The sequence below is a fragment of the Toxotes jaculatrix genome, chromosome 4 (genome assembly GCF_017976425.1).
Source record: "Toxotes jaculatrix isolate fToxJac2 chromosome 4, fToxJac2.pri, whole genome shotgun sequence".
Lineage (NCBI taxonomy): Eukaryota > Metazoa > Chordata > Actinopteri > Toxotidae > Toxotes > Toxotes jaculatrix.
This window is the reverse complement of record NC_054397.1, coordinates 7,693,469-7,721,060: the sequence shown is the minus strand read 5'-3', so window position 1 is coordinate 7,721,060 and position 27,592 is coordinate 7,693,469. Positions and strand designations below refer to the sequence as shown.

Sequence of the window (27,592 nt, the reverse complement as noted above, 5' to 3'; positions counted from 1 at the left end):
AAAATTGATCAAATATGTACATAATCTAAAATGTATTAAGTCTATGTATGTTTTTTTTTCCTCCCAACATAATAAATCTAAATCTAAAATATTTTAAAAGATAATCTCTTTAATAAGTTCTGTTTTAATCTTGTTTTTAGAAACAGCTTTTGCTTTACCTTACGGAAGAGTTTCCCCATGCTCCATGTTTGTCAGTCAGGATGTTGACTATCTTCTGGATGAGCTGTGTGGCTGTCACATGGTCGCGGTACTTGGCTGCACGGATAAGGTGGTCACACATTTTCTCTTCATCTCGCTTCTCTGCTGCGTACTGAGCACAGTTAGACTGTAAAAAAAAAAAACAGAAAAGATGCATTATACATTTGCAAGTGAAGGTATCATGTGTACATTGCAAATACACACATATCCAAATGTGTCAAGAAACTGAATTACATAGTATATAAATGGATTAATATTTTGTATACAATGTACAGGGTCAAAATCAGTCTATAGGAAGAAACAGTACAGACACTAGCACACAGTGTTTTCATGTATAGAAACTTTACTCTGAGTAGAACCAAATGAAAAGCATAGGGTCATTTCTGTCCTCTTGTCATGTTGATTAATAACAGTGGACATGTATTTACTAATGCCCTCCGGCGCACCAAATAACACGATACCCACAATGCACAGGGAGGACATTTTTCTCTGTCGGAATTTGTTATCAGAATGGGCCTTTGAACTCTGCAGCGATGGCAAAAGTAAAACACCTTCTGAAAATAACAGCTATAATTTGAAACTCTGTTTTGATTTCCAATCTTTATTTCAGAACCAATTTCAATTCCAACATCTTGTCGCACTCATGGCTTGCTTTGAAAGAACTGTTTCAAAATGATATTCTTATTGAAGGTGAGTATAAGGAAAGGGACGAAGAAAAAAAACACTGGCTATGTGTAGTGCCTCTAGACATACAGATCATCAGGCATGCAACGGTGCATTTATTTTTTTCTTCTGCAAGCTCTGAGTACAGCTACTAAAGCAAAGGGCAGTATTAAAAATGAAAACGCATTCAATTATTAATGCTGCATTAGTCGTATATTACTGTCCTTATCAATTTAACTGTCAAAACTGACCCACTGGAACAACAGTCACAACGTAAGTATTAACCCAGATGCATGGCTGAGCAAATGCAACCTGTTTTCCCAAAGTTACCAGTAAAGCGCTTAATAATGGGTCCTCCCCTTCAATTTGAACGACAACATTTCATATCTGACAGAAAATCTATAGGTATAAATCACATTAGAGGGGCTTTTCTGCAGGCTGCTGGGCCTTAATTATCAATCTGTGTCTCTTTGTGTGGCATTAAAGTGGGCCTTGACCTTCCAGCAAGATGACCTGCGAAATAGCAAAGTAAAGGGAGTATGGAAGAGGAATCGCCGGGTAAATGTTTCAGATTTTAAACCAGAGAAGGCTTTGCTTTCCTGTGTGTGAGTGTGTGCGTGCGTTGCATGCCCATTAATCTTGATCAGTGAAGGTAAAGGCAAGCCAGAGTGGGACACAGAGGAAAGCCGGACCAAAGGAAGTGACTCAGAGCACGACATATGAAGTCCAACAATTCCAGTTGTGCTCAATATCAATTTTTTGCAGAAAATATGGTATGATAGGCCTGGAACAGAAAACTAATCTAATCTGGAACAACAGAAAAACACTTCCCAAATATCTACAAATTTTATAGATCATTATAAGAGTCATCCTTTTTCTTAAAATAAATTCTTATGTGGATTTCCATCCTTTAAAAAGATATAAGTAGCAGACCTATGAAAAGTTCATTTCCATCTGCCCCTGTCTGAGACATGTATGGTCTGCAGGACTAATCAACAGTGCCGGGTTCACACTCATAACCATAAACAAACACTTCATCACCTGTGTGTTGATCCTGCCCAAACACCCAAACCCTCCATGCTGTAATGGGCTTTTCTCATATCCAAAGCCAAAGTCGACTTCGGGAGAAAAGGCCAAATTCACAGACTCACCCCTAAAATAACAACCAAAAAAGCTGAACACATAAGTAGAGCCATTAAAACCTAAAGTTAGGTTTGCTTGTAAGTGGAAAAGACAAGTCACTGTTAATTCTGGTAGTCATTCCGTTGATGTGAAGTCAGAGAATATGCACTGGTATTATGAAGGCCTTATTATATTCTGTTATTATGAAGGTTAAAGCGAATAACTAAATCTCCCTGCTTGGCACCATCCTGCGTTCACTTCCATCCAGGTCCACTGACAGGATAAAGGACACTAAAAAGGGGCATTTGGGGTATTTTCAAACAAACTGCTCTTTCATTCCTTTCAAAGAATGTTGAGGAAACATAAGAAGTCAATTAAAAGTATCTGTTCCCTTTTGCAAGTAGGAAAATGCATCCTTTGGAGTGACTGGAGCAGTCAGTGTGCATATTTTGACAAGAAAACAACCATAAAAAGACATGTTCAGATATAAACACTTCCATTTACCAAGTTAAAAGAGTGCAGCTGAGGAGAAAGGGACGGCAGACTAAGCTCTGTTAGCTTCCTACCCAGACAGCCACCAGGGCACAACTTGCTGGCTGTGAGACCATTATGACTTGCGACACTGTAATCATGGGCAGCACCTTCCATTACATGGCCTGGCTGACAGGGTCGGCCGGCGTGGGTGCCTGCTCTGCCGGAGGAGACAGCTTGGTGAAGACGAAATGATAATGGCTGGCATTAATCGAGTCAATTACACTGAGCCGTGTCTCCCACAATTCATCTACAGTTCAAATAAATAAATATGGATGTGTGCTGGAGTTTGGAGAGGAAATGGGCTGTGCAAGAGAAGTGAAAGGGGCGTGGAAAGAAAAATTTCTGCGGTTGAAATTGCTCTCGTGGTTATCACTGCAACTCGCTTATGTTTTTGCCATGCTGATCCTACAAATAATAAGCAGGGACTCTCACAGTGGTGGTGTTGTACCAGTGTCGGTCTTATCTAAATGCTGTAGTTGTTGTCAGATGATGCCTTGGCTTCCCTCCTCCTCTCCCTCTGTGGGTTGAGAGGGTTAACCAGTATAATGGGCTGGAGAACGAAGGCTCATTACAAGATATCAGCCCTATGTTTATCAATTAGAGTGACAGAGAAAGGTCTAGTGGTGTTGCCGTGCCACAGTGAGCCTTCAATACGCCGACTGACAAAACCAGGGTCTCACGGTTCTGTGGGAGAACAGGAGGGAAAAAACAAAACCAGCGGAGATGTTATTAAAACGCTTGATTTGCAATCTCTTGACACTGGTGGCACATCAGGGCTACACACACTGCAAGGCTGGGCTATCGCTCTGCGAGAATCTCCAATTTCTCACATCCGTCGACAAGCACTCCCAGAGGGTTTCATTTACAAACGGGCAGAAAAACTGTCCAGAGGAAGGCGAGACATCAGGCTTGTCCTTGTCTGGTATCACAGAATGCAAATATACTACAAATAAATTCCTCCTGGAACACAGTGGAGGTCTAGGGAGACAAGAGGATGAAATGAGAAAGGAGGATGGGGGTCACTAAACAAAAGTAGATGCCAAACCAGTCCACCAATTGGTTTCAAAGAGATTCTCTTGCACTTGATCTCTTGCCCTCGAGTTTTCAAATTGCAACATAAAATGTCACCAGGGGAATTCAGACAATGGGCTAGGAAAGAAACGAGTGAAGGGAAGAGGAGGGGGAGAAAAATGAGGGCTTAAAAGTACAATGGCGAACAAAAGTCACCAAATGACAATGCCTGACAGCCACTTCAATTCTGAAATGATGCCCCTGTCATGCCGTGCTCCCAAGTATTGATTTTTTTTTTCTCTTTGAGCGCCGGAGGAAAAAAAAATAATCTAATCCAGTTGAAACAGATCCCTGCTGCTGGCATCAGCCCATTGCTAGTGGCCATCAAGGTTAACGCAGGCGCAACACTTATCAAAGTATCTCTCTCCTCCTCCTCCTCCTCCTCCTCCTCCTCCCCTGCTCCTCCCTTCAAACTGTCTGTGGCTGATCTTTAATGGACTGGTCACCATGCTCGGCTGGCAGCCTCTTCATCTCTTCTACCCAGAAACCTCTTGTCTCTGCAAAACTGCGCCCTCCTTTCACTATATCAGTCTGTGCTGCTGCCATCTTTCTACGGTGACTCCAGCTCAGCTTCAAGGTCATGCCATGTGAAAAATCATACGTGTTAAACTGTCGTCTGAGGGTGAAAAATAGTCAAATGAAGGAAGGATGTGACCAGATGAAAAATACATGTCTTCTGGAATGGCTGTTGCCTGAAATCAGGAAAACAGGGTGGACGCACCAAACTCAGACCGAATGTGAAAACAAACCTTTATCAGTAAGTGAAATTTAAGCAGCAAACCAACAACCAGCCTAAATAAAATAAGAATAAAGTGCAAAAAGCCACATAACAACACAAAAAACTGAGATAACTGATTTGCTGGACATTCATTGTAATATGGAAATTTTTATTCAGAATTGCAAGATCACCTTAAGCTGCTGAAACAAAAAAAAAAAAAAAAAAAATCAAGAGAACATTCTCCTTGTGACTAAAGAGACTGTGTCAGACTGAAACAAAGGGAAACGGTGGAGTAAAGTCATATTTCGAGGTTAGCTGGTCACACATAATGATGGGAGCTGTGGTACCTGGGGACTTCATTACGCTGACAAGACAGCGGGACTGAGCTTACTGTTCACCAACCATCCTCTGTAACCCAATTCACCCCTTTCTTTCTCCTGGTGTCTTTAGTGAAACAATTCATGCTATGCAGTAAAAAAAAAGCATCTACCAAGAATGGACAGAAAGTAAGACCAAAACCCTTTGTGTTTTTTTGTGTCTTACCACTATGTGAAATTCCCCACTCAAATCTGCCTTTTTGAAAGAGCACCCCTATCCTGCTGGTTGTGCCACGATGCTGTAACAAATGTAGACATCTTCCCATTTTTTCCTCTCATTCTCTTGACAGCAGATTTGCCCATAATGAGATGCCCAGGCATCCAGCCCTGCTGACAAACTACATTACAGTTGCGACAACTACATGACAGCTAGCTACAGTTGGTGGCAGCTATCAGTCCGAGTGCTTGTGATGTGATGTGGTTTAAATAGCCTTTGGGAGCTGTGATATTGTGGCTCTCCCGTGTGTGTTTAAGTAACCTTTGTGTAGCAGTCTGCTTCTGGTTTAACAATAAAAAATAATTCTCTTAAAAAGGTTTTTGTGTAATCAGTGAACTGATCTGCCTGCTGGTTATATTTGAATTGCAGAGCTGATCTAACTTGAGCTATTACAGTACTCAGCCTCTCTCTGTGACTCTTATCTGTGTAAGATGGTCTGTGATGCGCAAGTTTCCAGAGACCAGTGCTATGATAATAGAACATAATGAGCATCAGCTCAATGTTAATGTCATTAACGTGGGGAGAAGGGCCGGATCGTTTTACAAGCTCAGCAGAGGGAAGACAATGACGCCAAGCACTAATTAGCCGCTATCGTCTGGCTTTCACAGAATCTCTCAGACAGTCAATTCAATTACTCCATATAACAGCAGAAGATGAATCAAGGGGGTTTATAAAAAAAAAAAAAAAAGAGCAGAAGGGTAGGGTAAGAGAGAATAGAAATGACTTGGGTCTTGCTCACTCTTTCCTATCTGGACCTTCTTATCTGCCCTTGTGCCCCTGAGCCCACCACATTTCATCCCTAATGAACAGCCCCATAAAAAGAGGGAGTTCGATTTCTCTCTCCTCCTTTCTATCTCTAGGGGTCCCTCTCTTTCCTGCTCCTCTGGAAGATATCAGAGTCTATCATTTGCTGTGCTGGGCAGCAGCATCCGATCTGCAGATCTCCTTCACATTAAGGATCCTATTAGATAGAGAACCCTAAAAGGTAATTGGATTTCCCCCTAGTTATCTTCATCTCTGTTTCACCCTAAGTCCTGTGTAATAACTTACTCTCAGGGCCAAAGATAACTCAATTCTGTCCCACAGAGACCCAATGAGAGTGTGAGTGAGAAAGGGAGAAAGACAGGGAGAGAGAGAAAGCATATGTTATGTCTCTGAGGCAAACGGGTATCTAAATCAAAAGGCTCCTCTATCAATGCCTTCTCAAGGATATAAACTCTGACAAGGAGCAAACATAAATTTGTTTTTATGTATTGAATTATTCTCTTTTCTGGTGCCTTGGCTGAGATTTGGTGCTGCTGTTTAACCAAAAAAAGAAAACTTCTCACATACAGTAAAGTATACCATATGGTTGTGTCGTAAGGAGGATGCAGATCATGTTCTGGCAATAGGCACTGGAGGACAAATCTGCTCACTTCCAGTGTAACACAATGACAGCCAAAATGAGTCATTTTGCAGGCCCATTTTGGTCTATTTCTCACAAAACAATAACCAACCTATGGTGTCACAGTAACACAATACAGAGGAAAAACGCTTTAAAAACTGGGACATAGCTGAAAATTATTTCAAAACCCCCCACCCCCGCCCTCAGGGGGGATGTTTCATTGGCCTGTTATTTTTATTGTGGCAGTGCAAAATGAAACCGTTGGCTCCAGCAGGCTCAAGCAGAGCTTGTATGGAGGCAAAAATCAATACAGCAATATCAGAGCAAGACTTATCAGGGGTTCACTTCTTCTCAGAGGTCACTGAGGAACAACTGCATTTAAGTGGGGAATTCAATTGTGAAACATAGTTTGGGAAGCGCTATGGAGGGTATCTGATTAAGGACGTCTGGAAGATTGCAAACAAAGAGTAAGTTTCAAATGACAACACAAAGATTCAACTAATGGAAAGTCATAGCTTTCCATTAGCTGTATCTTTGCTCTCAATTGAGTAATAGTTCATGCAGCTGATAGTGCTGCTTCATTTGGAAACATAACAAACTGTGACCCTATTGGACTACACACAGCACCGCACTAATGCAGGCCCACAGTGTCTCGAAAATACAGGTAGTATTGTATATAAACATTTATATATCACAAATATAACTGTGGAAAGCAGAGTGGACAATGAAAGCTGGCAGAGCCATGAGTGGAAAAACTACTATATAACAGAACAGCAGATCATTTGAACTCTTACCCAACACGCATCAAAGACAATTCATCATGACTGTGCACTTGCTAAAGGTTTATGTAAATAAAAGAGCTTATTCTTATGTCCAACTCTTCTTATTTAGACATTAAGTGCACATAGTAAATGTTTTGTTTCTGGTAACCTTTGTGCAGAAGATTCACCAAAGAGGAGTAAACATATGAAACTTATGAAAACATAAGGAGAAGACAGCAGGAAACACAAAACGAGGAAATACAACAACAAAAAGGCCAGTCGGGATTGGAGTGCTTGGGACAGTCAGTCTGTAATGTGCAATGCTGAGCCAGATTTCTCTATGCCAGGCAAGGAATCCCAGAGTGATGCCAGGGAGTTTGAGAAATGGAGAAGGGATAGGGACATGGTTACACAGAAAACATGTGGCCGCGAGGCAGAGCAGGATCATTTGAGGCTGTCGTGTGCAGACTGGCTGCCAAGTCTGTCTGTCTGCCAGTCCGGCAACATACTCCAAGCCGTTTTTACTTGTGCTGCTCTTGTGTCAGCTAAAGGCAGCTGCCTAACCTGACATACTGTACATTAACTTTTGTAAGAGCGTAACTGCTGTACATTCTTTCATAAAGTGGAGCAGGCAGCGGAGTAAAAAAACTTCTGCATCAACCTAGTTGAACTAAAACATACTTCAGCTCTACGTTGATGATGATAAGGTCAGTTCATGTCAGATAATACTGTGCAAATGACTGACACTTGGAGCAGAGTGAGTAATAAAGGTTCTGGAAAGCAGGATGCCAATCACACAGAGAAGCAGCCTATACTGGGAAGAGAGCAAAACATAGCAATCACAGACCAAACTTTGATGTGCAGGAGTTGTGCCCCCACCCCTCTCATTGACTTTCAACACCCTTAAGGGATTTTACTTTAGCCCAATGTAAGAGAGACCCTTCCTTGAACCTTTAAAAAAAGCATCACATTTTACTGCAAAGTGGGGGCCAGGGGCTGAGGGTTGGGGGTGGAGGTGGAGTTGGTGGGTTTACACACAGTCGGCCCTTCAGGCCAGCACCTCTCAGGTCTGTCTGCAGCTTTTAGTGCTGGCAGGTTCCTGAGAAATGAGGGAGGGAAGGATGGAAGAGAGGGGAGGATGCCATATTCCTGTCACTGGCAAAATACACCCCCAGCGGGAGTATAATGGACAGGATCTCAGCACGACAGGAAATGATTTTGGTGAGATCTAGAAAGCAGAGGAGGGGGGTGTAGCAGAGTTGGAGTGGGAAAGGGGCAGCGAAGGGTGCCCATGGGTCAGGACCAAGTTGGCCCTGCAGCTACATGTGAATGGCAACGTTTGTGCTGAGAACTGGTAGGAAGAGGAGGGGGAAGTTATGTTTCATGGGCAAGCCCGCAGTTAGAGACAGAGAGGCACAGGGATAAATTAACACTACACAATGTTTGGTTAGTGATATGTGCCAAACATGATCTCCCGCCTCATACTACTTCAGTGTGTGCGTGATAGTGTGTGTGTTTTTGTGTGTGTTCACGATTAGCACGGGGTTATGTTTGAAAAGTAAACATTTGTTCTGTGGGTTTGCTGTGACAGATCCTGAAACTTGATGGACAAGTCTGAAGTAGTCATTGGATCCGCTCCTCTATATGCGCTCACTGACTGTTACCCCATCCTTGTTTTCACTAAATATATTCACTGACAGAGGACAAAAGCATCAAACTATTAAACATTTCTATCAAAGGGCTCTTAGTGTGATGGGCCTTTCAGCATGCCACCAATAATAAGATAAAGTAGAACACCTACACCTGTGGTAGTTTGGGAAGTTATTGATTTCAGCTTTAAGCTGTGGAATATTGTTTCTATTTTTGTCATCCATTTACCACAGCAAACTGCAATCTCACACCTATAAAATTAATATACTGTGAATTGATTTTAATGTTTTCCTATATCTAGAGGCGATTGGGTTTCCTTACAGAATGAAAAATTATGTCAGTGGTCATTTTGTTCTCATACTTGCGCGACCGTGCATGGGGTGGCTAGAGTTGTGTGGCATCTTACCTCAAACTCTGCATGTTTATGAATGTCTTCAGCCCTCTGTCGGCTGAGGATAAATTCTGCTTCATTAGCCACACGAACCAGGTGGTCCTTCATGGTGTGACTCAGCAGTCTGGCGAGAGGGGAGAAGGACATCAGTCCACTGGAGTACTGTTAACATTTATTTGCATGTATTGCTTACATTTTTAAGCAAGGTACACAAATGACAAAGTACTTCATTCAGCAAAAGAAAAACATTGTAACATGGATGCTTAGAAATATCATAAAATCTTGAGTTTCAGAGTATTTAAAACAGCTGTGTAATGCTGTGATGACCTAGAGAAAGAACAGCCATGTAATATCCATAAAATGCTGAAAAAGAACCATGAAAAATAAGCGGAAAATCTAATTCAGAAACAAAACCAAACCAGATATATCCTCTCACTGGGGTGCAGGTGCTAATTGATTTGTTAATGATATGCATCTGACAGGAGGGAGGATCTGTGCTCATGTTGCTACATGTGTAGTCTACCTCCCTCCCTCCCTCTTATCAGTGTTGATGAAACATGCATGTGTGTGTGCATGTGTGTGTACAGGTCGAAGAAACCTCTCTACAGCCCTAAAGGTCAGAACTGTGCAAAGTGGAACAATAACAGACCAGGGGCCAGAGAGGAGGGATGGGGGGGGCCCAGGCTGGGACTGATTGAGGGGCGGGGGTTTAGGGGTCAGGGAATGACTGTAACCTAAGCCTGCTGTTTCAGCACAGGGTAGCAGGGGAGCGGAGGTGCTGGGGCCTCTGCAGCCTCTATGGCCCTGTCCAGGCGAGGCTATCAATAACCCAGCCACTGCCCTTCTTTATGGTGCTCTGAGCTCAAACTGTACATATGGACAAAACAGACTCATGGTATTTTTAAAAGTGAATATTTTTTTCACATGGACTCAAATCCTCTGCCAGACCATAAATGTACCATTTGATTACCATTGATTAGGCTGATGTCAGTTTAGGCTCATATTCCAAAAATTGTCAGAAATAAAAATTAAATAAACTTTGAAGGCTTGAATTGTTTTTTTGTCCAATGAACAGTCCAAAAAAAATTAAAAATTATTTTCAATCACAAAAAAGTATGACATCCTTAAAGAAACTGGAACAAGGGTATATATATCCGCAAAAAAAGTAACTATAAAAATAGAAAATAGTTGCAGTCGATGTATTTTCTGTCCCTTATCTAATCAATAAATTGACTGTTTCTTCTCTAGTATCTGGATTTTTAATTAATAAATAAAAATGACGACTAGTCAGTACAGTAGAAAACTTTGATAATCATGAACACAGTTTCATCATTTTTGATTTAAAATGTTCTGGTAATCATTTTCTGTTTTAAAGGACTGTTTGATTCCCAGCAGTCACATATCTGCGTTCATATGTAGGCATACAAGTGTGCACTATAAATCACATTTTCACTTTACTTTCACTACTAGGACCAACTTGAGTTATGGGTACACTACAGACAGCTCATTAAAGTGAACTACAAATCCTATCCTCCACAAATATGTCAGAGCACTACATTGCTAGTCTCATTAGCATTAGTGTGGATTAGCCTCTGCCAACTCTAAAAGCTGAGGATCAATAATGGAAAGGGTGGCCCTCTAAATCTGAAATTGATGAGAGATCTAAGACTAAGACACGGTGATGTGGGAATGAGAGAGTCTTATTAGGAAAAGATGGGAATGCTCATATGTCTGTGTAACTGAAAAACAATTTTAAAAAGAACAAACAGCAGACAGAAGAGATGATTACACGCAGATAATGGCTCAACCAGAAAGGCATAAACTGACAGAGGGTCAGTGAAAATCAAGAACGATTTCCCAAGTGTCACAGAGAAACCAGCGATCAGAGCCCCTGTCACATTCTAACTCGCCGCTCTCCTTTTCACAAATCCCTCTGGGATGAGCAGGTATTGAATGGAGCCTTGAACTCAAGGGTCCTCCATCCTCACACTCCCAAGCCCCTCTACACCGCCAATCATTGATTGTTGTCCAGAATCTTGAAAAGCCACCCCATCGCAAGGGCCTCAGAGACCTTGGGGGCCTGAGGGGGATGTGATGTGATCCAGGGATGGGGAAATTGGAAAGTGGCCGACGAGTTGAGGTTGGAAAGATAATGAAGAAGTGCGGCTGCAAGGGGAGAGGATAGCACTTAGCAGGTCAGAGTTACCTACCTGCCTTCATTGACCAACTCGATAAAGGCAAGACCAGCATTCTTCTGGATGGAGTTCTGCCATTCCTGCAAGCAAATCCACATAGTATCAATAACAGTATTGACATAACTTTACCAAGTTATAGAAAATATCACATGGAATTATAAATTGGGAAATAAATCTGCTACATTGGGTGCGGAAAAGAACTATAACCTTATTTGTCCATTAATCTCCATTAATTCAATTAATCAACGATTTTTTCACCTCTAATAACATCATATTTAATTCTTAACTACTTATAAATAGACCCTATGGAAAGCATTTCTTGGGTACATCTTGGTAACTCAGTATTTATGCCAGTCCTATAAGCTTTCCTGCCACTACAGCTCACTAATATCAAATAAAACATCATCTTAAAAGGTATACTGACTGCTTTTGTCAGCACAGGCAACACAATCAGCTGGCAAACTTGTAGAAAGGAGTGAAAGAGTTGTGTTGAGAGTACATTTATCACAAGGAAATACACAAATTTCCTCCTCTCTTTGACTAACGTTATGGTTCAAGGTGTCAGTCTAAACAATCCAGCCACAGGCGGGTGTGACTTTAAATCCTCAACTTCGAAGGGACAGCGAGAGAAGGGAAACTCAGCGGTCATCGTCTCTCATGTTCTGTTCAATATTTCAACACCTTCAACACAACCGTCAAAAGAATAATAAAGCAACAAGGTCATGGGGCCTGTCTGAACCTCACAGCGCTTTTTCCCCTTCTTCCTCTCTGGGGAGACGAAGAAATATGCACAAAAAAACCTCAGGTTAGAGACATAAACCACCAAACTACTCTTTTAAAAAATCATTAATCATTAAGCTTGAACTCACTGCTCATTCCACATTATATGGCTTTTACTAAAATGTGTCAATTGCTGATAAACATGTAAGAGTAACTTCAGTAGTGGTAGAAATAATCCTGACACACACAGTACTCAAGCTTATGGAAACTCTCATGTCAACAAAGTGCCCAACACAACTAATTTTAATTGAGTTAAATATTTAAATGAGTCGTGAAACAACTATGAAGTTGAAAGACATGCAATGTGTATGTGTATCTAAGCATGAACCTTTATAAACTCTGCTGTCATCATCTCTTGAGCTGATAGAGGAAACTGCGTGTTTATGTAGAGGCTGGCCTTTCTGTAAACCTAGAGAGCCCACAGGGACGAGGATATCAGTGCTACAAGGAGGAAGGAAAGATCAGTTTACAAGAATTTCTAATATACATCCCAACACATTTGTACGTGTGATGATTTTAAAATCATACCAATTTTTTTTTCTTTTAACACAACAAATGTAAAACCATCAAAACCAATCACACACACCAAGGCAAGAGAAACCATTCTTCTGAAATGCCTGTGCACCGTCACTCTGTAACCAACTGCACGTCATACAGACAATAACCTAACACTTAACCTCAAATTCATAACTGCTTTTTGTCCTGCAGGACCATATTGGCATTGACCGTGTTTACAATACATTCCAAATAAAGAGGACACAGAGGGAATAAAAGTCTTGGCTTGGGAGTGGAAACAGTGTTTCGGAGTTGAGTACTGGCAGAGAATTTTGCGGCTGAGGTTTGCTTTGGAGGAAGTGTGTGAGAGTAGCCTTGGGGCCTTCTAGTTGAAGCATAGACTGTAGTTGAAGGACATTAACCATGAGTGTTAGCCTGTGGCTGTGGGGATAGTCCAGAGCGGGACAGACTGTGCTCGCCGGATTTCAAATAAACACCACAGGAAGTGAGGCCATAAATAGAGTCGTACTCTCTGGAGAAACAGAAAAAGAGTAACATTAAATTTCCTTTATATGTTTTCTTTAAAATCCTTGGGAGTTTGATGCAGGAGTCTTAAAATATAAAAGTAAATGCTTCTTCAGCAGAAATAAAAAAGATAATCGCTCCGAAAGGCTTTGGTTCTAAATTAGGTTTGATGAACGGCGTGGAGGCCATTGGCATTTCGTGGACATAGACAAAGGTGATAGCAAGACTAATGGTGTCATTATGGGCTAAGAAATGGCTCTTCTAGTTGAATTAAAAAAGCAATGACCCTGATCTGAGGGACATCTTCTGGTGACAAAAAGGAAACGGGGACAGGTCAGTGATAGAATATTGGATTTTGGCTGCCCTGGTCAGCAGTGTCACAGCTTTTATGGCCGCGATAGGGGCCATGACCACAGCACTCCTGATGAGAGGATACAAGCAGCCATTTGTGACCCCTCACCTTTAACCTGACCTCCTAACAGATGATAGGACGAGAAAGAGGGCTGTCCCTTGATCCTGATCGGAAACTAATCAACGGGCAGAAATTTTTTGCTAATATTAAATATCAGTAGTGGGGGCTACGTTGTTTTTTTTTTGTGTGTATGTTTTGTGTGTATGAATGAAAGTTTGGATCTATTCATGGAAATGCCTGTCTCAATCTGAAGTCAATAAGACAGCTCTGTTTGGTCTGTGTTCCATGATGATGGCATTGAGTCTAAACACACATGCCATGCACTTCCGTCATTACAGCTGATTATCCATAATCAACATCTAAATATACCACTACCACTAGTGAGAAAACACAGACCTCCCGAGCAAAATCGCCTTTCAAACATAGGCTTGCCACAACACAAGGAAAACATTTTCCAACACTGAAGAAAGAAATGTCTCAGCTCTCCCGAAATAATAAATAAGTCATGTGTGCTTTTTGGTGGCATCACTCATAATCACAAGTATTTGTTGATGTGAAAGGGTAAGGGAGTAGAACTTTAGATGAGACGACAAAAGCATAAATCCTCATGTCAAATGTGGCAGTGCAGCAGAAGCAAAATGAAAGAGACTGAGAGCTACTGATTTTTTTCTTTTTTCTTTTTCAAATCCAGAAAATACAAGTTGCATTCTTTGGGTGAGATGGCAAAAATACTGTAACTCTTGGCAAACAGAAACAAAATGCACGTTTTCAACATTTTCAGTTAATTCCAATAAATATGTCAGTGAGTGCTGTAATGTGACAAATCTTGATATTTTGAATTAAACCTTAGTGCACTGATGACCACAAAAAAAAGAACAGACCATGAAACTGTTTTTTATAACTGTAACCCAAATGTTTATAAAGAGCGATCTGACATCAACAATGACCAAAAAAGCACCCATGAGTAAGGATGAGTACGACAGGCAAAATATAAAATTACTGTTAGCCTAAACTATCAAATACGTTATTCGTCATCACTCTTCTGACTGATTAATGCAGAAGCTGAGCAGTTTGTTGCTTATTCATGCTGCTGTGTTTCAAACACTTGTGTGTGTATGAATAGCTTAACACTGATGTGTCTACTCTAGCTCTAAACAATCCACATGTGCGTGTTCATATGGTATCTGCTTAAAGAAAAACAGACACTCATATTGGTGTTTGCGTGATCAAATTCACAACTGAGAGAATATTCATTGATGTCCAAATATTTATGCTGCAGGGTCTCCAAGAGCTTCAAGGACTCACACTTTCATGGCTACACTGACACAAAGAGTGGAAAAAAAAAAAAAACATTTAGTGAACATCCTCATACTTCGACCAACCAAATGCATGGCAGATCACTTGAGCTGTGCATGCAAAGTATGTTTAAGGGAAATGCATAACAATCTACAGTACATTTCCTGGGCCAGTACTAGATCATAAAAAAGGGCTCCATTTTTAAGAATTCATTTTTTAAACTTACACTGTGCAGCTGTTTGAGCTCCACGTGGACCAGATGTTCACATCTGAACAAGTAATGAAGCCATCAACTCATCCAGCACATTTTTCATGACTTTTTTTTTGTTTAGCTGTTTACATTTATTTATTTTTTCTAGAACTATAGGTCTGGACTACAAAGTATTTTGTAATACTCGGCAGAAAAACAAAATACACAAACAACCTTAAGCCCCAGCACAGACTGGTTTCAATACTATAATACTGATTCAAAACAAGCCTATTAATACCTGTTTATGTCCTCACAGCTTTCAGCTGACATCAGTCTAAATTTCAAGCCATCTCATACAGAGGCAAAATAATAAGTAATCTGAACTTGCTCAATTATACACTTTAATGTGCAGTGATTAAAATATATTGGAATCACATTTATCATGACCATAATGTAGTTTGGGCTTACAAGTTAGTGGCTTCAAAACATTTCATGTAGGTTCAGTGTTTGGATATTAGAGCACACAGTGTTCTCAAGCACTCAAGCACAACTCTCAAGCTACAGTACATTTGTTTTTACTCATGTTAGCTCAACAGGAACAAAGCACAAGCAGATCAAGAAGCTCTGTGGATGATGACAAATTATGCCCAATCTGTATCCTTTTATTGTGGGTATGACAGGAAAAAGGCACAGCACAAAAGGAATGCACCAACTCTCACAAGGTAATTTTTTTTCAGCTATTATACAGCCTTTTTATACAGTTTTAATGTAGTTTTCTTGCAGCCTGGTATGAAATGTTCTGCTGGCCTGAAGCAGTCCACTGCAGAAGCGGATCCTGATAACTGACAAGTCTACATTTACTACCAAAAAAGAAATTCCTAAAGCATACAACTTTTCCTACATGTCTGACTAAGGACATGATTTTATCAGCAGGATGGCTGAGAGAGGATAGCAGGGGGAGAAACATAAGAATACATTCCAAGGTCTTATAACTTGGGATCTGTCAAGTAGGAAAACATTACATTAACAGTGCCTGTCAGGAGGAGAGGGCTCTGTCAGGGAAATTCATTTATTTGAAACACGATTATATGTTGTGTATAAATAACCAACCATTCATGCCACTTGAGGCCCTCCAGTCCCGAGCCACTTGAAGCCAGCTCACAGTAAAACCGGCTGGGAGCCAAATTAAAAGCCACTCAATTTTTTAGGAGTCTCCTGTCTGATTCTCCCCTCTCAGCTAGACTTCACTTCCTGTCAGGAAGCCCCCCTTGACCCCCAGCTCCTCCAACACAACACACCCCGCCAACCGCTGCTTTGGCTGCATAGTTGGCAACGATAGGGAGCCTGCAGAATTAAGTGCCAGTTGGTGTTACTGTGTTTTCTCTACATCTCACAGGAGAGTACCTTTTCAAAGAATATACAGCATAATATTATCCTCTGAACTGGAGAGTGGCGGCAGGGACACTGAACCGCGTGGCATGCCTGTAAAGAGGCGCTGGAGCAGATCACAGGACGAGGGCGAACAGCGAGGGATCGAAAAATAACGCTTTGATTTGCACTGATCTTGAACCTTGTGTGCTTCTTTAACTGCACGGTGGGGTGTGCGTCTGACTGTGAGGAAAATGATGGGGAAAGTATTTTGGTCCCTCTGTTTCATCACATTCCTCGCCACTTCTCTCACCTCTCTCAGCTCCCCAAGTGGTTCATACAACACGGTCTGCTCTTGATCCATCAAAGCCTCCCTCACTGGAGAGAAGAAGAAATATGTCCACTGACAGATATAAATGACTATTTAGTGATTCAAACATCAGACCCTATTTTCACCAATATAACATTCAAAATAAGCAACTAAGAAAGCAACGTGTGAATACTTAATAAAACAAACAAAAGTTACTGTGCTTAGGGTTCAAGTTAGTGGTTGTTTTTTTTTTTTTTTTACACCAACTAAGCCTGGCAATTGGTTCCCTTGCTTCTCAGATTATACTACTGACTGCATCGAGCAAGATGACCATGCACTCCCACCCTCTTCTCCGACTGCAGGGGGTTTAAACATTTAGGCCTCCACCACTCTCTACTTCCAACCTGGAGGTCAGAAGGTCAAGGGTCAGGAGGAGCCTGAGTGTTTGGGGAGGTCAATGTCTTTCTCCCTGCTGACTGAGAGAGAGGTGCCCATCTGTTAAACAGGTTAACCTTGGTGAGACTGGCTGGGAAAGTATGATAATGTGTGTTCATTGGATCAGCAGGTTAACATTGAAGTTATTGAATTACTATTAAAGGATTATCTACATCAGTGTTCACAACAAAAAGCTATTTGCTTAGATCACAGACTGTGTATGAATCAACCGCAGAAGTTCAATACACCACATAATCCAAGATAATAACTTTACACATTATTATCTACTATTCACAGTAAACTTGTAATTCCTGAGTTCTATACAGCAGGATAACCTCGCTTTTCAGAAACTGTGTCCCTGTAACTCTGATTAATTCATAGATCTTAATGTGAACAATTCAAATATGAGTTTTTCTGAGAGAGGTAAAAATCTGTTTCTGGAAAGACAACATGCTGCGGAATATTTTTAGTGTTTTGGTTTTTTTTTTAGTGCTGTGAACACCACAGACAAAATTCTATTCATCAACACTGACCTGGAGTGGAGGCAGATATTACGGAGACTGAAAAGTCTACACCTGAACATATAAAAACAAAATGATCTGCATTGCTATGTACAAAACATATGTTTTGTTCATTTTTTTTTACATTAGGTAGAACAGTCTTCCCTAGTGTTGACCATCATGAAACCAGCACCCCTCCACCCTACAATTCTCCCTCTCCACCTTCCTTCCACTCCATGTACAGGATGCATCTCTGATAAATGGCCAAAGGATGGATGGGCTGACAGAGGGGCCGGACAATAATGGCTGATCTACAGGACACAAATGCAGCTACTGAAGAGATTTATGGGCCTCTGCTCATCGTAGACTGTCCAGTATCCGATGAGATGATTTCTCAAAGCTGTGGACGGACGGCAGCAAGCGCAAGGGAAAGCTTTTTCTCTTGTCCCAGCGCATTATTTATTAATCAGATGTTTTGGGTGGAAGCCACTTTAAGAGGAGCACCCAGGAAACAACAGGCTGCCCGTAAATATGACAAAGACGGGAGAAAACAAGTGTGAGGAGGAGAGTGAAACTGTCAAAGTGAATCAGGGGTATGGGAAGAGTGGCTCTTTACATCCAAGACCCTCAGTAGACGTGGTTCACAAGAGAACTCTTATGATATTCATATAATATGCAAGACCTCTGAGGAAGCCATCACATTCAATAACCTAGAAGGCCTTGATGCTCACATTATAAAATCTCTTTTCGCCATTCACTTGAAATCATCTAATTAGCACCTAAGCTTTTGTATACTCATTTTAGTTGAATGGAGGTATAGACCACTGTGAACTTTAAATAATATATTTTTTTTGTAATGTATTTTGAGCAAATTGCCCTCTAATAGTTGTTATAATACCTTGTATGCATCAAAACATAACATAAATCTGTTATTTGTAGAATGGCTTTTCCAATTTATAGACTGAATAGTGCTGAAACAATTAGTAGTGTGTTTTATTTTTTTTTTATTTTTAAACACAGAAAATTGTCAGAAATTCTCTGGTTCCAGCTTCTCAAATTTGAATATTTGATGTTTTTTTCATAGTTTTTTTTTGAATGTTTCAGGGTTTTGGACTGTTGGTTGGACAAAACAAGTAATTAAAATATCTGTTCTTGTGGTCTGTGAAATTGCAGTAGGCATTTTTCACCATTTTCTGGCATTTTATAGATTCAACAATTAATCAAGACTGTAATCTGCTAAAGTAAACAATAAAAAGTTAGTTCCAGCCCTAAAGCACGGCATTGTTGTTTATTCAAAATGTAAAATGTTCAGATACAATAAGCTCTTTTTTTGCCCCCATTCTTGAGCAGTTTTCTGTTACAACTGCAGTTTATGATCATTAATCCTCACTTTGTATATTCAGGATCAATATTACAGCAGAGAACAAGGCAGCATGCCACCCCAACAGTTAATGTCTGATCAAAATGGTCCTTTAATTGGGAGCACTGTTGAAGTCGTTTAGAAATGGAGCACTATCAAACTGCGGTTTACAATCCCCTCCTCAATGCCAAGCTGATGTGGCCGCCAATGCAACTTTCATAGGATCCCTGATTAAAAACTGCTCTGCAGTCCCTAGCCTCCTGACCCTTTGCCCTGGCTCCACTCCATCTCAAAGCCTGGGAAATTAATTAAAATTTCACAGAGATGGTATCGCATCGCATCTCCAATGAAAGCATGGGGGTGGTGGGGTGAGAAAAAAAAAATCAATCAAAATCATCTCTGTCTACTCCTTCCAATGGTTGCCTCAAAGGCAGGAAGGAGTCAAAAGATGGCCACAGAGGCACTTCCTGTGAGAGATTTGAGCACTTCCTGTGCCAGAGGGCCCAACAAACTTTGCTAAATAATGTCATCAATCATGGCACTGGCTCACTCTCACTGCCCCACAAGGAGAACCAACACACAAATAATTATACATCGTAATTTAGCCCAGAGGAAAGTCTGTCCCTGTTTTCCTCTTTTCCCCAGTGAGAAGGAGCATACAACCCTCCCACCTTTTTTTTTTTTTTACACAACAATAAAATTACATTTGCATTAGCTGTGAGAGAATTTGGTTGGATGATTTATTGAAGCAATCAACACTGCACTGGCCAATCCCTGGTCCTCTCGCTGAGAGAAGGAGAGAGAGAGAGACAGTGAGTGTGTGTGTGTTGTAGAGATTGGGTGGGGAAGCTTGGAGCTTAGAGGAAGGAAGAAATAGCTTGGGCTGGGGACCAAAGGGGGAAGCGAGGCATGAGCTGTGCAGCGGAGCAATCACCAAGATTCTGCCTTTGATTAGATTAGCATTAAACAACACCCTGACAGATATGACAAATAGGTGCATTAGAGCCTGTCATTCTTCTCTCTTTGGTTTTCTATCTAGCTTTCACTCCTGCTATTCCTTCGTCTCTGGACATTATGGGGCTCACATTCCCTCTGTGTGTCCCACTAGCCCAAATCCATGCGCAGCCACTGACATCCAAGCAGATGTGTAATCTGACTGTATTACCTTTTTAGAGAAGAAATGAAGTGAATAATGGGAACCAAACAGAGCACAGGGGTTAAAAGGGGGAGAAGATGGAGGAAAAAGAGCCAGATGACAGGTAGTATTTCTTCAGAAAATAAAGCTGATAAAAAAAAAAGAAAAAAGCCCAGCGCATTGGTGAGAGGTGTGTCATTAATCAGATGTGTTTTTGTATTATTGGAGATGTTTGATTTTTCATGAGGTGCTTTAAATGGTAAAGACACAAACAAATATACGGCCATAGAGGAATTATTATCTGCTGTCCTTGTCACTGTGTGTATATGAGGGCAACTGTGTACCTTACACTACAAAAATAAAAACAAGTGCTGCTACACTGAACAAATACACTTTTAGCATCGAAAAACATTTACAAGTAAATGTGAAGCGCTGTATTTCAGTCCACACACAGTAATTTAACTGTCGTCGGTAGCTTGGTGTCTCTTAATGCTAATCAGCCATCCTGGAGTGATCTATTGACATCCCTAATCATTGATCTGCCCACGCCTGCTTATGATCCCTGAATTAGTATTCATGAATCCGGCAGCAGTTAAATAAACTTGGCAACAAAACACCCACAAGACAACAGAGAAGAGAGGGATAATCAATGCAAAGCACCATCAAATCTACATTATCCCTCCTCATCAGTTTGGTCGAGGCCACAAGGGCCGGTGCTCGGGTCAAAGGTGATGCAGGCAGGTCGGCCACCCTTGACCCTCTAACCAATATTTGCGGCCAAATATGCCTTCTCTCCGGTTTCTCTCCCCTCACTCAGGGATGGGGTGAATGTGGAAAGGTAGACAAGGCAGTGTGGAGGAAAGATAAGACTCTAGATGGCTCACTGTCCACTCTGGGCTGTGGATTTACTGCACTCAAGGTGAGCCTGATAAATCAGATTCGGGGGGGAAAGTGGAAGACAAGGATAAGAAAAGATAAAGATGCCAGACTTGCCTGTGAACACAGGAGCATGACGAGCTCCACTACTGAGCTGCTGGACTTCATACACACCAGGCCTGGAGGAATACAAAACAAAGGGAGTCAGAAAGTAATGGACATTTGACAATGAACAACTGGGGTTTTTTGGGGGTGTTTTTTTAATTTCATAAATCTTCTTGGATCCTTGTGGAAACACATACATTCACACACATGCACCAATAGACAGGGATTACCTAACATTGTGCCATCTGCAAGGGAGCAGATAGTATTGATGGGCCTAATGAGCTGACATGATGTTACTGTAAACTAATACATATTTGGGCCTTGTATTACAGGCCTGACTTGGCCAGCATATGTCTCATTGATCCCTAATGGTGAGCCCTAGGCTTTTAGAGGGCAGGGGGCCGCTAGAGTGTCCAGAGTCTGCTGTAGAGGCACAGACGGTAAAGAAGGCAGAGTAGCCTTTGGTCTTTCAGTTGCTCTTCATATGACACGAACACACATGGACCATCACACATGCAGACAAGCACATGCACATGCACATGCGCATGCACAAGCACACACACACCTCCCCCCTGCCTTCTCTTCAGGCCCCCCTGCAGCTATCAATCAACTTTCCATTTTGTTTGGTGGCAGCAGACATCCCAAACACTGCTATTAGTGGCCTGGCCTCTGACCTGGCCCCCTGGAAACCTCAGCACAACTACCAGCTCTTGGTTCAACGTACACTCATCGCAGTATTGGATTAACAACAGCCTGTTATTGTATTTAAATGAGAACAGCATACACTATGCTGAAGGTTTGCAATGTCATGACATTTTCGAAAACACACAGTAAATGAATGGGAACAAGTGTAGCTGTATTGTGCCTCAGTGACGTTGAACTCACTTGTGCCCTCAATAAGGAGCTCCTGTCCATGGCTGCCCAGCAGGGTCCGAGAGAGAAAGGGGGCAAAGTCCACAAAGATCTCTCTCAGCAGAGGAGCCGCCTTCTCCAGAGCATGCTCCAGACGCTCTGAGATACTAAAGATGTGGGAGTGTAAGCCAAACAGCACATGAACATACACAGACATAATGAGCAAAATAAAAATTGGCATGTAACTCTAAATAAATGCCGGAAAATTCCACATGTAAAAACTAACATCAGTAAAATGTCTGTTTTTAATGTTTTTAATGGCGAAACACTGGAATTAGCACAAAGCAACATTCAGTAAATATGCATAAATAACTGTGTGCGCTCACATGCATAAATAGCTGATAGTGTATGTGTGTATGTGAGAGAAAGAGAAAAGAAGATGAATCACCTCATATTGGGGGCTGTGTTCTGGGTCACAGGGGAGAGTGGGGGGACAGATGGCAGGCTAGCGCTGGCTGGAACCTGGCCGCCTGCTACAGGGAGAAACCAAAGAACTCTGTTATTAGTCTGGATGTTGGACAAGAATAGGACGCTGCACACACGCGCGCACACACACACACGCACACAGAGCAATTCATGATATGACCAGCACCATAAACCTGTGTGGAAACATGCCTCTTATGAAAAAATACAAAGGTCTCCATTCAAATGTATAGAGCAGGGGGATTTATGGTTGAATAGGGCAAGTGGGGTTACAAGTATAATTTTATGGTTAGATAGTGGATGATGTACTCCGAGCACAATATGTCCATCACGAGGTTTTCATGATGGAAATCTTTAAAATTGGACACTGTAAGCCTGGTTAGGTTTCACTGTCAGAGTGTGATCATTTTCAGATGGTGATTAATATTATTATTTTTTTAATTTATGTTATTATTATTCAGCCACATTTAAAACACATGTAGAATATAAAGGTTTTTTTTTTTCTAAATACTGCGCGTGTCATGATTTCCGTCTTACACCTGTGTGTGAGATGTTAAAAAAAATGGCTGCTTCTCTTTTGAATTGTTTTTCCTCATTAAGTCATTACATACCAATTTACCCCTCTGGGCTGTTTTTGTGACTGTTTCATTATACAACTAAAAGGTGCTTTACGACTTCATTCTGGAGACAGAGGCACACAAGGTACAAAGTCCATGTTTGATTGATCTGGCAATAAATTCACTTCCCTGTGGCTCATAAATAAGTTAATGCCCAGATGAATATGGAGGAGAGGGATTCCTCTGGTGTTTCAGTTAGCTTGTTTTTCCAGCCAGGACAGTCTCCAAGCAGGGATAACTCTTAAGGAATGACAGACAGTGTAATGTGGGCTGGAATGTGTGTGTGTGTGTGTGTGTGTGTGTGTGTGTGTGTGTGTGTGTGTGTGTGTGTGTGTGTGTGTGTGTGTGTGTGTGTGTGTGTGTGTGTGCGTGTGTGTATGTGTATGTAAGGTGTTAAGCAGTGCCATGTGGGCCCGGTGAGAGTGTCCCTCTCAAGCTGGAGTAGCTCCTTCAAACAAAAAGGAGCAAACGAACGTCTCCATTAGTCCTCCCACTGCCCCAGTAAAACACGCACACGCTCACAAAGCATGTTTACTCAACACTGCTCACTGACACCAAGCGACTGATGCGTACAGCTTTAACAGTTGTCATTATTCACATGCACACCCAACACACACACACTCGCACTTGATTCTACAGTAAATGCATGATCTCTTCAGACCCACAAGCCCCCTTTCACGTGTTACACCCTCCTCTCTTAAACACACACTGACTCGTCGCTGAAAAAACATTACACATTTATGAAGTCACACATGCAGAAAGGTGACAAAGAAAATATTATTCTTATTTATTTTGACTGCTGAACACGTACATATAGGAGAGTTAGTGTCAATTGTAATGTTTTTTTTTTATCCTCCCAAGCCTTTTGTCAGACACACAAAGAAGCACAATTTCAAAATGAATATAGAGTCTTCCATGGCAGACCCTTCCAGGCTCTGACTTATCTGTCTCTCACAGTATAACACTGCTTCTTCAGTATTTGAGTGTGTCTTTTATTTTGTGTGTCTGTGTATGTGTGTCTGTATGTGCGCATGCACTCACTAGCTGCAGAGTCTGCAGAGGCGCTCTGGGAGGCGTCGCCAGAAGACACCACGGAGACGCTGTCAATAGGTGTCCCAGCAGACACAGAGGCAGAAGTGGACGGGATGGGAGTGGACACGCCTGGAGACGGTGTCATGCCCGCTTTCTTAGGTGCAACCACGACACTTCTGTAGAGAGAAGGGTGAAATTATTAATTTAATTGTAATTGTAAATTTAATTGTAACCTTGACAGAACTACTGTACGAAATTACCGATGCTGCATTTCACAACATGCTTCATAAGACTTTTATGTACACAGTATGGTTGGAAGAATACCGACTCTGTCATCAACCCAGTGGACTGGAAGAGTTTTTACAGAGCCACTTTTCAGAAAATAAAATAGCCACACTCATCTTGCCACAGACCAATGGAGCACCAGCAGCAGTCTTTCTTCTGGATGTACATGCTAATTATGTATATAGACAAAATCTTCTTCTAATAAAATGCAGCAGCCTTGTGAAGCTTGTTGACGAGCAGTCTTGGGTATTACTCTTTTATTACTCCCAAGGCGTGTCAGGCTTTCTGGGTGCAAAGCATAATTTTTTCCAAAAGACAAATGAAACCATTATCATGAAACAATTATCTGTTCAAACTAATGATTCCAAATATCAAAATAGTAAAAGTATTCTCAGTCAATAATTTCGACATTAAAAATAAAATATTGCAAATAATGAGGGTATAGTGATAATACTGATCAAAGCTCATTAAAAATCATAGCAAATCATCAGCAGTTACATTACATCTTTACACACATCTGGGTTATCTAGGTAACATTAATGCTGCTTCTTTAGTTGTCCCTCCTGTAAAGTAACAGGAAGTGCTTCACGTAGTGATGTGGTACAAGTGAGTGGAGTTCAATTCCCATCCGGCAAACAGCAGATGGGAGGAGAGCAGCATGCAGATAAGCTGTCAGTTTAGACCAGGGCTCTGACAGACCACTGGGCATATCAAAGAGAGCCTGGCCCTGCTTATCAGTGCTGACATAGGGGAAGCAGGGTCTAATCACTGGCTACTGCTCCCTCTCAGAAACACAAACCAATCCAGGCTTACCAAGATATGCAAGCATGCATCAAATGCACAAAATATGGAAAGAAAAGGCTGGGAGCATACAGACAAAAGGACTAGCATGCATACCTGCACGTTCCCACAGTGAGTGCGTACGCATGGTTTCATGCACACATGAGGGGATAGCTGAATTTGGCTCCCTGTGGTGCAGACAGATAACTGGCTGCAGAATCAAAGGCTGTTCTGGGTTGATTTAAGGCAGCTGATCAGATCTATTAAAAGTTACTGTGAATGTTAAATCCTGACAGTTGACCTTTGCTTCAAGTGATCTACGATTTGAGAGGAGAGCTGCATACAGATCCCAGTGGTTTGACAGTTGTGTTTAAAATACAAACACGTACTGAGAAGGTCCAGAGATATACATAAAAACCAAAGTAGCGATAGAACAGAATGAAATCCATTTTGATAGCCAGGAAGGTTGGAGATAAAAATATCTCCAACTAACTTTTTTTCTGTTCAGATAGTGAGTGGGCTGGATGGTGGTATCAGGGAACCAGGGCGGCGCTGACGTGAAGCACCCCAGGTGTCAACAGCAGGAGACACACAGAGGACCCCTGGTGTGTGGAGGCTGGGTGTGTGTGTGCGCGCTTATGTGTGTGTGAGTGTGTTTATTCAAATATTTGAACATATGCATATGAGTGCACAAATAAATGCATATGAGTGCACAAGTGTGTACGAGTCTGCCAGTGAACATGTCCGTGTATGTGTTTGGCCTTCCATCTGTTCCCCAGCAAAGGCCCAGTGAATTATTCAGCAGGTCATTAGCCACACTTATCATGAGTGGGCCGCCCCAGTCGATTAATCAGCCGTCAGCGGCCCCACTCAACCCACAAACAGGAGCTCAGGGCTGTGTATGTGTTTGTGTGTGTGTTTGCTGGGCTGAGGCTGAATTATTTAAAGGTTTTAACCTACAATGGATAAGTGCAGTAAGCACTGTGATTCCGGTAATCTCTGCTATTTCGGGTGAAACAAGTGCAAGAATGAGCAAGGGAGTGTCAGTGGTATGTCTGTGAGTAAAAATACCATTCTCTAGAGTATTAACCTCAGAGCCAACTCATGTGAGGGAGGAGAGTGAACACCCCAGCGGAGCTTTGATCTCCACTGTCACCGTTATGTCAAGAAACCCTGCGCATGTAAATGTTCAAAATGTTTTTCATCATCATTTTACACACAGATACATTTGCACATCCCTGCTACTTTAAAATCAACTCTAACTAGAGACCATCTTGCGATGAGATCACACTAGCATAACACCAGATGCCCGTCAAAATGTTGCCCCATAAGCACTCAGTTATTATTAATGTAATTAATGTCCGTTCGTACCACGGCCATCTTCGAACTTGGCCTTCAATTTGATATCAGCTTCACACCTGTAAAGTTTCGTGACTGCATCTTGCACAGCAGTGACAAAATCTGTCCACAGACAGACAGACGTAAACCTGCCAAAGTACCCAAAACCACCTTTGTGGAAGTTCCTGCTATAGGTGTCTCCAGGACCATATTTTGCCATGATGACACACACACACACAGACTCACAAAGTTAAAACAATACCAGCCACACTGTTGCGACTGATAATAAAATAATAATAAAGGCCATAGAATCTGACACTCTATCGAGCTGCGATTGGACAATGATGACTGCTGCGGGACGGACATTACCTGGATGACATCAGTGATTTATGAGTGGAGCAAATGGGACCTAAGAGCCCACAAAGTATGAGAATAGCACAATCTCAATATTTCTTGTGTGTGTGTGTGTGTGTACACACAAGGATGTTGCACAGTATGTGCATGTTATTTAGGACAAGGGGAAACCAGAAAATTTGGGGCAAGGGCATAAAAAGCTGAAATTTTGTCTTAAGTCTTTTGTCTTATGTCTTAATACAAGACATTTTGTATGGCCAACATTGGACAGATACAAAAGCCTGAGTTTTATAGCCAATGACATAAATTTAAAGAACAGCTGAGTATTTTGCCAATTAGCTATAGGATCATCACTGAGCAGGTAAATAACAGAAGCTAAACCTGTATGAACCTCTATTTGTGTCCACCGTGCTGAATTCTTCACACAGACTCACTCTGACAAACGGTGGAGTAAAATATAAAAGGGAGATGTTCGCTGTTTAAGTTGTGTTTGTGTCCGACATGCTTACCCTCTTCCTAAGCAGTACATTAACAACACTTCACCATCAGCACAACTCATCTGTACATCAACCCTCACGTGCATGTAGAGTCTGCAGCCAGGAATGCAAACAACTACACCATGTATATCCCAGTGTCTAACACTCACACATTCTGCTGAACCATGCAGTCTAAATCATCAACTCGTACAATGACACTGTTTAGTTCTGGTTAGTGTCAGCAAATATTTGCAGACTGCCTGTCATAACAGGGGCATGGCTGAGAAATGGATGGGAGAAATCCAGC

The 27,592-nt window shown here is 41.6% G+C and overlaps 1 protein-coding gene across 3 annotated transcripts in view; it reads right to left on the bottom strand.

The window, feature by feature from the left end:
• Positions 1–27,592, bottom strand: part of lrba (LPS responsive beige-like anchor protein) — a 190,035-nt gene that overhangs the window by 106,661 nt on the left and 55,782 nt on the right. For all 3 annotated transcript variants that reach the window (XM_041035968.1, XM_041035969.1, XM_041035970.1), the window contains exons 30-36: positions 24,062–24,228; positions 22,369–22,453; positions 21,954–22,087; positions 21,081–21,142; positions 11,297–11,361; positions 9,102–9,210; positions 159–325 (exon numbers count right to left, since the gene is read on the bottom strand). In XM_041035968.1, coding sequence (XP_040891902.1) covers positions 159–325; positions 9,102–9,210; positions 11,297–11,361; positions 21,081–21,142; positions 21,954–22,087; positions 22,369–22,453; positions 24,062–24,228 — 789 coding nt within the window. The remainder of the gene's footprint in view (positions 1–158; positions 326–9,101; positions 9,211–11,296; positions 11,362–21,080; positions 21,143–21,953; positions 22,088–22,368; positions 22,454–24,061; positions 24,229–27,592) is intronic.